Source organism: Triturus cristatus, chromosome 6 (genome assembly GCF_964204655.1).
Source record: "Triturus cristatus chromosome 6, aTriCri1.1, whole genome shotgun sequence".
NCBI lineage: Eukaryota > Metazoa > Chordata > Amphibia > Caudata > Salamandridae > Triturus > Triturus cristatus.
Window position 1 is genome coordinate 1,218,721,582 of NC_140589.1, and position 12,925 is coordinate 1,218,734,506.

The 12,925-nt window shown below is 41.2% G+C and overlaps 1 protein-coding gene across 4 annotated transcripts in view; it reads right to left on the bottom strand.

The window, feature by feature from the left end:
• The window catches only part of CDK19 (cyclin dependent kinase 19), a 1,761,913-nt gene that overhangs the window by 1,407,336 nt on the left and 341,652 nt on the right, over positions 1-12,925 (bottom strand). For 2 of the 4 annotated variants that reach the window (XM_085612130.1, XM_085612127.1), the window contains exon 2: positions 10,969-11,044. In XM_085612130.1, the coding sequence (XP_085468256.1) occupies positions 10,969-11,044 (76 nt within the window). The remainder of the gene's footprint in view (positions 1-10,968; positions 11,045-12,925) is intronic. The other 2 variants (XM_085612131.1, XM_085612128.1) reach the window with 1 other exon arrangement.

Here is a 12,925-nt window from a genome sequence, read left to right on the forward strand (position 1 = left end):
TAGTTGAGTGGAGTGTTGAGGAGTGGAATAGAGGATCGTAAGGTAGAGTTGCATAGAGTAGATTAGAGGCAGAGTGGAGCGGAGTAGAGTGTCTTGGAGTGTCGTAAAGTGAAATAGTGTAAAGTGGAGTGGCATAGAGTGAAGTACAGTGTAGAGGAGGGTCACAGAGTCAATTGTCAAGGAGTAGAGTGTTGTAGAGAGGAGTGTTGTAGCCTAGAGTGGAGTGGCATAGAGTGGCATAGAGCACAGTGGGATAGAGTGGAGTAGAGTGCCTTGAATTGCAGTAGAGTGTCATAGAGTGGTGTATAGCAGAATGGAGTGGAGTAGAGGGGAGTGGGGAGGTTTAGAGTGGATTAGAGTGGAGCGACCGCGACGATAACTGAGTTGGCGGTCCTCTGCTACTAAGATTCCGCAACTGCAACCGCTGGGTTGGCTGTGTTCCGAATCCACTTACCTCCAGTGACCTGCTGCTGGTGACCGCAGTGGTAACCGTGTTAACGGTCCACTAAACTCCATTAGAGCTATACACTTCCAGTGTTCTCTGCCGACCGCGATGGTAAATATTTGACAGTATTGACTGTTGAGTGCCTAGATACTGAAAGTACTGCATACTTTGAACTGCACTGATTCCATCACCACAAGTATACAAAGTATTTATTCTAATATTGAAACTGAATAAAGTTTATTTCTGATTTGAAGTTTTGCTTCTCGAAACATATATAAAGAATCCTGGTATTTTATACAAAATTGGTCTCGGATTTATTCTTCAGTGTGTGTCATGGAGTGGTGTATAGCAGAATGGAGTGGAGTAGAGTGGAGTGGGGAGGTTTAGAGTAGATTAGAATGGAGCGACCGCGACGATAACTGAGTTGGCGGTCCTCTACTACTAAGAATCCACAACTGCAACCGCTGGGTTGGCTGTCTTCCGAATCAACTTACCTCCAGTGACCTGGTGCTGGTGACCGTGGTGGTAACCGTGTTAGCGGTCCACTAAACTCCATTACAGCTATACACTTCCAGTGTTCTCTGCCGACCGCGATGGTAAATATTTGACATATTGACTGTTGAGTGCCTAGATACGGAAAGTACTACATACTTTGAACTGCACTGATTCTATCACCACAAGTATACAAAGTATTTATTCTAATATTGAAACTGAATAAAGTTTATTTCTGATTTGAAGTTTTGCTTCTCGAAACATATATAAAGAATCCTGGTATTTTTATACAACATTGGTCTCGGATTTATTCTTCAGTGTGTGTCTCATTAATTGCCTCTGTGAGTACTACAAATGGTTAACACTGTTCTCTGATAAGCCTAACTGCCCGCACACACTATCACAAAAAGAGAATGATTATTATCTACTTACTGCCTCTATCTTCCTCTGGGGATCCCTCGCACTCTCTACGTAGTGTACTTCATTTTAGTACACTGTAGAGAGAGGCGAGCTCCTACTTACATTGTTTAATTTAGTCTCCGAATGCCCATCGAATTCCACCCTTAGGAAGTAGGCAACTTTTCAGTGAATCTTCTACATTTGGCTATGGAATTGATGCCTTCCTTCTTTGTAATAGGTATAGTGTGAAAGAGAATTAGCTGCTTTTACCTTAAGGTCATCAGCCCTCCTGACTGGTCAGGTTCTGAATGACCTCACTCATGCAGTTAAACTTGCACGTCTTTGAGGAAGAAGTGAACATTAGGCCTTTTTTCGGAGGCACAGTAAAGGTCTAGTGTCATTTTTAAACAAAGGAAAAGACAGAGATGAACCATGTGGTACTTTTAATGAGCTGCATTGCTAAAGGATTGAATGGCCCAAGACTCATACACTGATTGATCTTGTACATGTGATGTAAATCACCTCAAGATAAATTAAGATATATATCACCTCAAGATAAATTAAGATATCCTCACTAATACAAGAATCACAATAAAAATAGTTTAGAAAAACCTTAAAAACACAAAAAATAGTCAAATAAATGTGGCTTGCCTTAGGTGAAAGGTAAATATGTTGAAGAGTGCTGCTGATCAGAACTTTTCACGAAGTACCAATACGGAAGGACAAATAGTAGCTTCTCAGAATCACAGGCATGTGTGATTATTATGCAGATGTAGGGGAAAAAACAGCGAATGTATCACAATTGATAACACTTCCCAAGAAAATGTGCCATATCTATGACAAGGAGGGTAAGCATTGGCAAAGCCAATCGGTTAGACGTTCAAGCTCTCACACTGACTAAAGAAAAACAAGGCCTGCTGAAGTTCAAAACAAGCTGCAAAATGACTGTTTTGTTTACGCAATGCCTAAGTAACGAAGAATTCAATTTGCTTTTCAGATGTGAAATAGTCCCTCCTGCGTTCCAATGGAAGCGGATGGATACACTCAAATAGTTTAGAGAAATATGGTGTGACTAAAATACTCCTATGGGCTGCTCGAAGGTATGATTGACAATGTCTCAAACCAATGGCTCAAGCCAATTGCTGAAAATTGATGAACCACAGAAGCCAACTGCATAAGGAAGCTGGACACAAAACCCTTATTATATGTACTGAATACAACATGGTGGTAATTAGCATGTGTAGCTTGCTCTTATTAAAAGTTTAGATAATGTTATATACAACACAGATAAGGAGTTTTCCATTTTTTGCAGTATTTTACATGTTTCGGTTACTGTGCAATGCTTTGCAAGGAAAAAAAACATTGCATGTTTTCGTATCAGAAGAACTGGAACCATAACATAGAGGCGGCTGCCTTGTGGTGAGGCACTCGATGCTTTCCTGTGTAACAAGTGCATAACCAAGGGTGAGCAAACCCCTCCTCGCTCTCAGACCACCACAAGTGAAAAAGGTATAAAAGATAGTTGCGATGAGGCAAGAAAAGGCACATGAACCAGCTAGAAGGATGCTGAAAGAGGGGTCCCAGGCTTCAGACTTAGTGGCATAAAAGTATGCTGGCGACTTTACATGACTTGGCATAAAATATTTTGCAATAACTAAGCTGTAAATTGGATAGTAATTCCATGGGCAGGGTTTTAGACAAACTGATTAGAGATGTGTGATAGAAAATGATTTGGGCTTATTTAGCATCCACGCTTTTATCTATTTTGTTTGCTAAGTTATTAATAATTGTGGAGATCATGTATTTTCATATTTTTTGTAAAAGAATAGCACACATTAAATATTAGTTGGTTGTAAATACCAATATTTGGGGGGCACTGTTTTTGGGATTCAAGGAGGTGCTTTGCAATATCACCAGACACAGATGAGGTTCTCTTAAAGACTTGTCTAACTCCATACACAACTACTCAATGAGTATAACTCAGATGGAAGGATGAAAGACTCTGGCTAGTTTTCCTATTCTCTGAAAAGGCTGCAGTGTCCTTTTGAGGCTTAGGAGATCTCTCGAGAGCAACTCCAATCATTTTGGCGAAGGCAACACCATTGGTGGTCCACCAACCATTACCCGTCAATCCAAATGAGATTTCTTCAAAGAAACATATAGGTTATCTGCAAAACTCCCACATAAGTACTACTAACCAGTGTACATTTAGATAATAAGGACTCATTCCATGGATCTTAGACTTTATGCACTGAAATTGAAGTCCTCTCCTAGGTACTCTAAAAATGACTGTGTATTCCTTTGGCTTGCTGTGATTCTATGTAACCAGTGCTCGGCACGAGAATGTCAATGCCTCGCAATTTGATGTCTGGATATTTGCTGTGGAAAGTCAATAAAATTACATTAAAAATAAATAAATAAATAAAGTACTACTAACCAGAAAGGTATTCTAACTGTGGACACTGCTTTGTTTTCCCAGGTAAACTGAGAGAAGTGGATAAAGGGAATGTGCAATTATATTTGTGTCTTGGGCGGAGGGCGGTTTGCTTAGCAAAATGCAACACGCAAGAGATTATCATTATGGAGGCCTGAGCAATATCTCACTTAGGATGCATTTGTGGTCTACAGAATTTATTCTACAGGTCGACAATAAACCATGGTTGCTGACAAAGCGTTGTAGTGTTTGACTAACATAGCAGTGAAATTACAGGGTTACTAGTACACAATTAAACTTGCGCCTGGGGAGAAAATTGTGAGAGCAGAATATTTTCCTTAACTGCCTCAGGACAAAGAGCTACGTGTCTGGGTAAATGAGGAGCATATGTTGACTTCCTCTGTGCAGAAGGTTTTGACTCTCTGTTGTTCTAAGGCTTAAGAGAAGCCAAGAAGAAAGGAGAGTGAGAAGGATCAGATACAGCTGACGGTGAGCAAATGCTGAATTGAAGATGGCCCTGTAAAAGCTGGGTGTCAGCGGAAGTAATGCTGTATTGCCAACTTGCTGGTCACTTAAGCTTGTGCAATGGTTCGACAGTGTGGTTGGTTAAGGTGGTTCTGCCTGAGTCATGAGATATGGGATTATAAAAGTTGCACCTTGTGGTCATTCGAGAAGCATTGACTAAAAGGAAAATGAGTAAGCAAGAATGTGGCCATGAATAGACAAGATGAAGTAAGAAGACAGTGTAAAAATAAACAACAAGGTGTTGAAATCATATGTGTATCGGTAGAAACTCATGTGAAACCACACAACAGACATTTTGTATATCATAATTGTTGTTTATGATGTGCAATTCCTGCAACTTATCAAGTGTGCAAAGGTAATAGTGGGGTATTCTAGCAGTAGCAATGGTTACTATTAGGAGTATTGTAATAAGTGTAATGGTATACAATTTGTTTTGCTCTTGTTCGCAGGACTCACAAAGTAATGGTTTGGTGATGAGATTCCACAGTGTCATTAAAAAACGTATTCCGCAGGCCTTATGTCGTAGGGAACTAGGGTATATGGCAGTGTCCACCTCCAAAATGGAATTTTGACCTATTTACTCTCAATATACTTACAGAAGACATTCTTTTATCACCTGTCCAACATGGCTGCAAAAAGATAAATGTAAGAGCGTTACGAGTTCTCAAGGTTGGAAGGATGAAGAACAGAATGGAGTATTGTTGTGGGAAATAAGGTTAGGGCAAAGTTATTATTAAAGGAAGTAGGGGAACCTACGATTGGCCTCATCAAAAGGTCCTGGGTAATCCTGACTCTGTCGGCAATTAGAGTTACTGCAAAAAGTTGGATTACATGACCAATAGTAACGCAGCAGATCAGGAGTATTTCAACCATAGAAGCCATCTGCTAGAATATTATGTGTGAAAAGAGCAATATGCAGGAGAATCTAGACTGGAAATACCGATTTCCATGGGCAATATTCATATTTTTTTGGGAACAGTCAGTGTTTCACACAAAATAATTAGAAACTTCTGCCCTTCACTTCCCTTTCAGATCGGTAACTCCGGGCAATGAAGTTACTGGGTATTACTCAGGAGTTCTAATAATGAGGTCATAGAAGTGTAACTGGGGGACTCAATTTACATAAAAATAATCTTTCCCCAATGAACACCTAATTATTTCACTGAAAAAAGTCAAACTGACTTACTCTTCTGATGTATTGATTCTAATTAATATTAGATTATGCCAATCCATGACAAACAAACGAATTCACTAAAGGAGTTTCGGAAACAAAATGTAATGATAACCAAACCTAAAATAGATCCAGTCCTCCTCATAACAACATTGAAAATTATACAAGTAATTAGTGATTTTTTATTCTAAAATTGACAATGGTTTAAAAAGATACAATAAAATCACTCGCCAAACCCTACTTCATATATGTCCTCACATTTCACCCAGAACTGCTCTAGTCAAACCAGTTTATTGCCAGGCCTATACATTCACAGAACTGCATTCCTACTACAACCACTTACGCTTGTGAATTTTTTGTATAATAACCACTTACAGCCTAGTCTAGCCAGAATATTTGCCTCCGAGCACAAACCCTGATATTTTAAATAGACATCAATTATCTTGTTTTGGCTAAACAACCGCAATGGACCGCACTCCGCTAGCTCCTCCTCCGGGTCGCCCCAAGGGAAGCTGGTACATGAAGTTCTTGAGTGGTTCACCCCAGTGGGTGCAAGTAAGTACTTGTTGAACTGATGATCTCTAGACCCGACACATGTCCCGGGTTTTAAAATATCGCCCGAGACATGGCTCGGGTTTCGGAATAACTTCCCTCCTCAGTAGAGAAAATAGTTAGGGGACATGTATCGGGTCTAGAGATCATCAGTTCAACAAGTACTTACTTGCACCCACTGGGGTGAACCACTCAAGAACTCCATCAGAGATCATCAGTTCAACAAGTACTTACTTGCACCCACTGGGGTGAACCACTCAAGAACTTCATGTACCAGCTTCCCTTGGGGCGACCCGGAGGAGGAGCTAGCGGAGTGCGGTCCATTGCAGTTGTTTATATTGTTTTGGCTAGACTGTTATACTAAGGATGGTCTTCATAAGGAGACACTGGAAAATAAATGACTCTTTATGAAACAAATAAAACAAGCATTGGCATAGCCAATAGGTCTCGCCTTTGGGACCTTAGAAGTGTTTAGCCATGCAACAGTTGATGTTGTTGTACCAATGATATTGTGTTGCATAACTAAATACTTATAAGGTCCCAAAGGCGAGACCTATTGGCTATGCCAATGCTTGTTTTAGCTATCTAATTTACTAAAGTAGGCCACTTATATTTTGGTACACAGACCTATTTTCTGTCCCAGTCCGACCACGGGTGTCTGTCACAGTCGACAGAAGCAAAGATATCTCTTACTGCGCTGCCTTCTCACCTCTAACCTCATATGGACGAGTGTGTGTATGTAATATATGCACTGAAATGGTACTTCTCGCCCACCCGAAGAAGAAACTGCCAGCAAGGGATCAGGGGGAGGAGGGATAAAAGAGTTAGATGTGTGGAGGGGGCCGCATGCATCCCCGAGCCCAGAGGAGGAGACGAAGTGTCAGCCTTTAAAAGCCGGCACACTCCGTTCCGCCGCCGCTCCGAGGGAGGATGTGTCCTGCACACGCGAGAGCGGCGGGGAGCAGGCGCCTTTGTCAGCTCCGGGAACGAGCCGCACCAGCCACGGATCTGGCGACAGCCAACAATGAGGCGGGTAATTAATGCAATCAGCGGAAGGCGCCATTGTGTGGGAGAAGCACTTAGTGGAGGGAAGGGGTATGGAGGGGTGAGGGGGGAGGAGAGGGTGGGGGGCAGTCAGAACAGCAGAGAGGCAGCAATGTGTTAGGAAGCGAGGGGGCTGGAACGTCGAGGGACAGAGCGCCCGACTGAGGTACCACTAAGAGCTGTGTTGGTCTCAGTAATGGAATAGGCAGTTTTAGAGGTGTGAGGTGTATTGGCAGAGTGCTGCACGCGCCCCTATAATAGAAGAGCAGGGCAGGACTGAACGTGATTGCAGAGTTGTGTGGATCTTGTTTCTTAAATAGCAGGCGCGTTTCAGTACATTACTGAGGAGAAATGGTAAAAGTGCGTATCGTTTATTTCTACAGGTCAGGACTGAGGTGCACTGTCGGAGCTCTGCGTGTGTCCTAGCAATCGAATAGCGAGGGATGGCCGTGGAATAGGGTTAGGGTCTACAGGCCAAACCTGCAGACGAGGCTGCATTGCACAATTACAGCACTTGTACCTTGAAGTCGAAGCGCTAGGGTTCAGGGTGTGAGGGCTCGCTGCCTTCCATTTATGGCCTTCTTTAACTTTCCGCTGCAAGCGAGGGAAGGAGGGGGGGTGTTTTTTATGGTCGCATCCTTGCTGCGCCACTGCCCCATTGATGTGCATTGGCAGAGCTGTGCGTGCGTCCCGGTGCTGTTATAAGGACTAAGAGACGGGTTTGACGTGCAGAGACACAGAGCTCTGACTGAGGAGACCTGGGAGAGCCATTGCATGTCGGACCTGTGGCATGCAAATAAGGATTGAGATGCACTGTCAGCTCCATTTGCATATTCTAGGAAAGAAAGAGAAGGGTGGGTTGTGGACCTTGATTGAGATACATTGGCAATGCTGTTTTCATGTCCCAGTAATGGAAGGACAGGGCGCCCTGCAGACTAAGATTGAGACGCACTGGCGGAGCTGTATGCATGCTCAGCATTGAAAAACAAGTGACGACGAATCGGTCGCCGGTAGCTCACGTTCTGAAAGCACGTCCATGGTGACTGCTGAGTGCTAATCGCCAGAGTGCGAGGGACCCTCCTGATTATTGTACAGCCCAGATTTTGCGATTTTAAAAAGTGTGCGCAAGAGTCTTTCTTCCAGGGTTCTGCCCATACAAGATATTTTCGATAAAGTTTTTGTTTAAATAAAAAAGTCTGATGTTTTAAGTCTTTCTTTTGTCTTTATGCAGAACTAAACGTCAGTACCCAAGTAGAATTAATCGAACTAATTGTTCTGAAAGCACGTCAATTATTGTGTTGTGTGTATGTTCTGCCAGTAGGTTACAGTAAATGTTCTAATAGGTACCAGCCCAAGGTTTACTATACATTTCCTTAAAGAGTATCAACCCCAAGGTTTGATGGCAAGAACGAGAGAGCGTATTTCGGCACTGCGTGCTAGATTTTTTCCTTTTTGATAGGTTTTTATTGTTAAACCTATAAATAAGTTCCTCATGCTGCAGTTGCTGTATTTATTCGACAGGTTCTTGACGAGGAGAACCTGGCAACCCGCATTTTGTTTTCCAGCCGGATGGCCCCGTCGTTGTGTTCAATTCGTTTCGAAGCGGGCGATTCCTTTGAGGTAGTTGCCTATCCGACCTGTTTATTTGTTGGTGCGGAGAGAAGGTTTCCAGAGCAGAGGGCTAAACCCGAACAAGAACGGTAAGGGAAAGTGGTAATGGGGAAGCAGCATCGACAACTGAGGAAGGGCGAGAAAGGAACCCATAGTGGGAAGAAGGCGCATGAAAGAAAATTTTTTAAAAAGTAAATAAGATTTTGGAGTAGCGTGTACTTGTCCTCTAACAGAGAACAAGCAGGAAGTGGGATAAGTGAGGGGGGTAGGGCACGTCGCGCGCACTAAGGCGGAGAGAGGCACGCAGGCTGGCAAATGGTGTGCACTTTCGTGGCCGCTTTGATGTTCTCAGTGGCCGCGCGGCTCACTGAGAACATCAAAGCGGCCGCGAAAGTGATCACGCAGGCTGACAAATGGGGCGCGCGCCAGGCGCACATGCACTGTAGCTGGAGGCCTGAAAAAAGCCACTAGTTAGCACTTCCAAAAGCCGCTTACTACAACTCTCGCCAGAGCAGCGCTAAAGCGCTGGCTCAGGCGAGGCCTAAAAAGGACTAGTTCATTAGTGGTGTAAGTTTCAGATGGAAATTTTCGGGATAGCAAACCTAGAATTAAACATCCATGGGACATACACAAAAACAAAGAAAAGGCAGTGGAGAGCTAGAAAAAAGAACATTAATTACATCTGAATTCCTGATAAAAGGAGTTTTCAACCTAATCTCCATGCTTTCGTACTTGAAATAAGATGTTATATTTCAGAGTGCTCTTCATACATGGATGGAATATGAAAATATGTAGGACGTGAATAGCTGGCAAGACATTTTAATGAATCTTTCCAGTAAAAAACATTTCATTACTACTTTTTAAGAGTAAAAGGTGACTCTTCAAGGAATGGTATACTTTTAGAATGGGAACTGAGCTGTATTTTAGGCTTGGTTATCATTACATGTTTTTACTGAGGCACTTTGCGAGAGTTCACTTGGTGGTCATGGTACAATTGAGGGAAATACTATTACAATGGACATAGTAGTGGACTGAGTCAGTTCTCTCCTTTTAGTGAAGTATTTATATATTCAATGGAATCAATTACATATGTTTATATGAAAAAAAGTTATGAAGCAATCTTTCTAAGGGTGTGTCAAATTATTTACCGCCCATTAAGAGAAAATATGGGGAGTGGTGCTACTGTGTTTCACTGCACAATTGTAAGTGAAATGGGGCAATTATAGTGTTAAAGAAAACAAGTACTTGCTGGACAAAGTCAGAGAGTGATTGTTGATTGGTTAAGGATTGTGGGCTAAATAATGGTGCTGTTAGAGATTTGTGGAAATTCTGCAGATGGAAAAAACATGGGAGGAGAAAAGACTAGAATGGTTAGTCATACACGAGCTGCTTGTACGTCCAGTAGTGATGCGTTTTGGGATAAGAGAAAGCATTTTCCTTTCGGAGTTGCATCTAAATGGTTACAAATGTGATATGTTTGCTCCAGTTGACCAAAGAGTTGGAATAATGAGTGAAATAGTGAGTGCCTGACACAGTGTGTTTGATACAATAAATATTAGTTTTCTTCACCTAGAACTACATGGCACGATATTTGTACACTGGGCACTTAAGATGATGCATTTCTGTGGAAACAAAAGAGGCAGGCATTCCTGAGTTTATATATTTGCTGGGGAGAGGGAGCCAGCATGTTTCTGGAGGACCAGCAGTGCAACTGACTTGAATAACCATTTTATATCCTGGAAAGGAGATAGTGGGCGGGTTGCACAATGAAGATCACTAGTGAAATAAATGTCCACTTCTAGCTACTTGGATTTGAAGAGATTTAGATGGGAAAGAAAGCCACCTTAAAAGAAAGAAGGATTGTGATGTGCATGGCAGAAAATGTGAGGTGTGCCTTTATTTACTATAAATCCACTTATCCCACGCCTTGTTGGGCACCCACATCCTAAGTAGACACTGGAAGTATAAGAAATGAAAAAAGAACACAAAAATGTGTAAGATCTTGGGTTTCTTAACCATTCAGCTCTAGGGGACCACTACTGGATGGCCACCCACTCACACTGTATACAAATAGTGTGACACAATGCAGCAAGGACCATGGAAATGCCCCAGGACTATTTTACAGTTGATGTTTTTTGTTTATTTCAAGATACAAATAACCATCCATTGTGTGATTAACAAAAGGAATTTAATTAGGGAATGATGACAATAGCATGCAGTCAAATATGTAATATGTATTACTGTCATTGCCACAGACTGCACATTTTAGTAAAAATAGTCAAAAAACAAACTTACAGCGATTTCTCTGCAGGCCGACATGGATATTCCAGTACCTTCTATTTGCTTCAATGCATAGTCCTTTTCATCTTTTCTGAGTAAAACGATAAAAGGTATTTCAGGCAATATAAATACAAATCAACAGTAGCTCATTCATAGCCTACATTCCCATCTCAGCTACATTACTCGCATTCCCTGGGGTATTCTACTGCCCTTAGAATAATGGACAGATAAGGACAGATCACAGAGCAAACATACTTCAGTCATCTTTGGTATCATTCTGGGAAAACATAAAAACAGCAGGAAGGAGGTCCAGGTAACTACAGTTCACGTAGAAAATTGGTACATGAAATTACTCACTGAGCTATAAGTAGCTTAAAATTTGCAATGTTCTTTCAAAATATCATTTATAAAGTTATCTTCTGCATGTCATTGATAATTAATTATAATATTATATATGCCATTATATTATATTTAGATGACAATAAGGCCAATTCACTGAAATTTGGGAAAGATAATATATTATTACGCAACAACATCTAGTGAATAAAACCTATTTTTAAGTCTCAAAAAAAGAGTGGGAGAGAATAATCTGTTGTTTCTCACTTTCAAACAAACATAATACAATGAACGGTGTACTTCAAGTAAGTACTTTTAAGATCCAAACTAATTTGACAGTACCCAAGAGTCAGAGGACCAGAATTGACAGCCACTAATATCTCAAGCACAGACAGTATTTTTTAAAACATTTTTTAAACAGGTTCTTGAAGATCTGCAAATTGGTATTTGACTAAGATGTTGACTAAGGATAGCAGAAAAGATCAGGGCTTTGGCATAGTCTAGTTACACTGCTTGTTTTGTAATAAGGGAATATGGATGTCTAAGCATAGATACACAAAATTGTGTCTTTTTTGTAAATATAAATGGAAATAGCCTGTGTTTGACCTTATACTTGTAGGTCAAATTTGGAAATCTGGACAGCAGGAAAGAGTGACATTTTTCTAATCTGTGACATGGTTATTCTTACTGGTGGTTGGTGATTCCTTTTGTCTACACTAAGACCCATGTTTAGTGCGCCAAATGTCACCTAACCTTTTAAAGTCGTACAATGTCTAATAGAAAGAAGATGTTTCTTTGTCTTTCTGTTTACAGACCTATGGCATTCTGTAAATTGAACCATGTGACCGTTTTGCTGGGGTCCAGGGGACCATGAACAGAGAAGTCTAAATTGTACAAAAATCTTTTGCTTGCTCCCTTTCACATCGTATTTTAAAATATATTGTCATAACGAGAAGAACTATTAAGGCACATAGCCTTCCACTCATTTCATGTAGTTAGCCTAGGAATTCTGGATGCAAACAATCACATACAAATCTTTGCAGTTACACACATTACATCACTTTAAAACATGAAAAAATGCATACAATTCCATTAATTATCAACACTTCATATCGTTTAACTGCTATAATCTCTCAAAGTTCCCAACAAAAAGAACAGCTGTGCAGATATGGAAATATATTTCAGCTGGTTTATGAGACAGGTATTTGTGTAGACACCATGAGGTGTGATGCACAATTAGCCATATTAGTAATTGTAAAATATCCTGCCAACCTATAAATATTTATCTTTGAAATTGTGATGCCAGTTCTTCTGTGGCAAGCTTAGCATGTTAAACTCAGTCAAGGAGTCCATAGTGTGTCCTGAGTTATGGAACAACTACATACCTCAGTAAGCTGGGCCGAAGTGAACCCTTACGCTCTTGAAGTCGGGCGAAGTCAGGACACTTGACTAGTCTCGAAAATTGAAGAAGTTTCCTGACTTTGTCTGAGGCAAAATTTGACCCCGCCAGACCCATTACCTTCCACCAAATACTCTGACAAAGATGAACAGAACTTCAGGCTGCAGGTCACTGTATTTCGCCACTGTCACTTTAGGCTCTAAGTGGCAGTGGGAATAACATAATAGTCAGCATTCT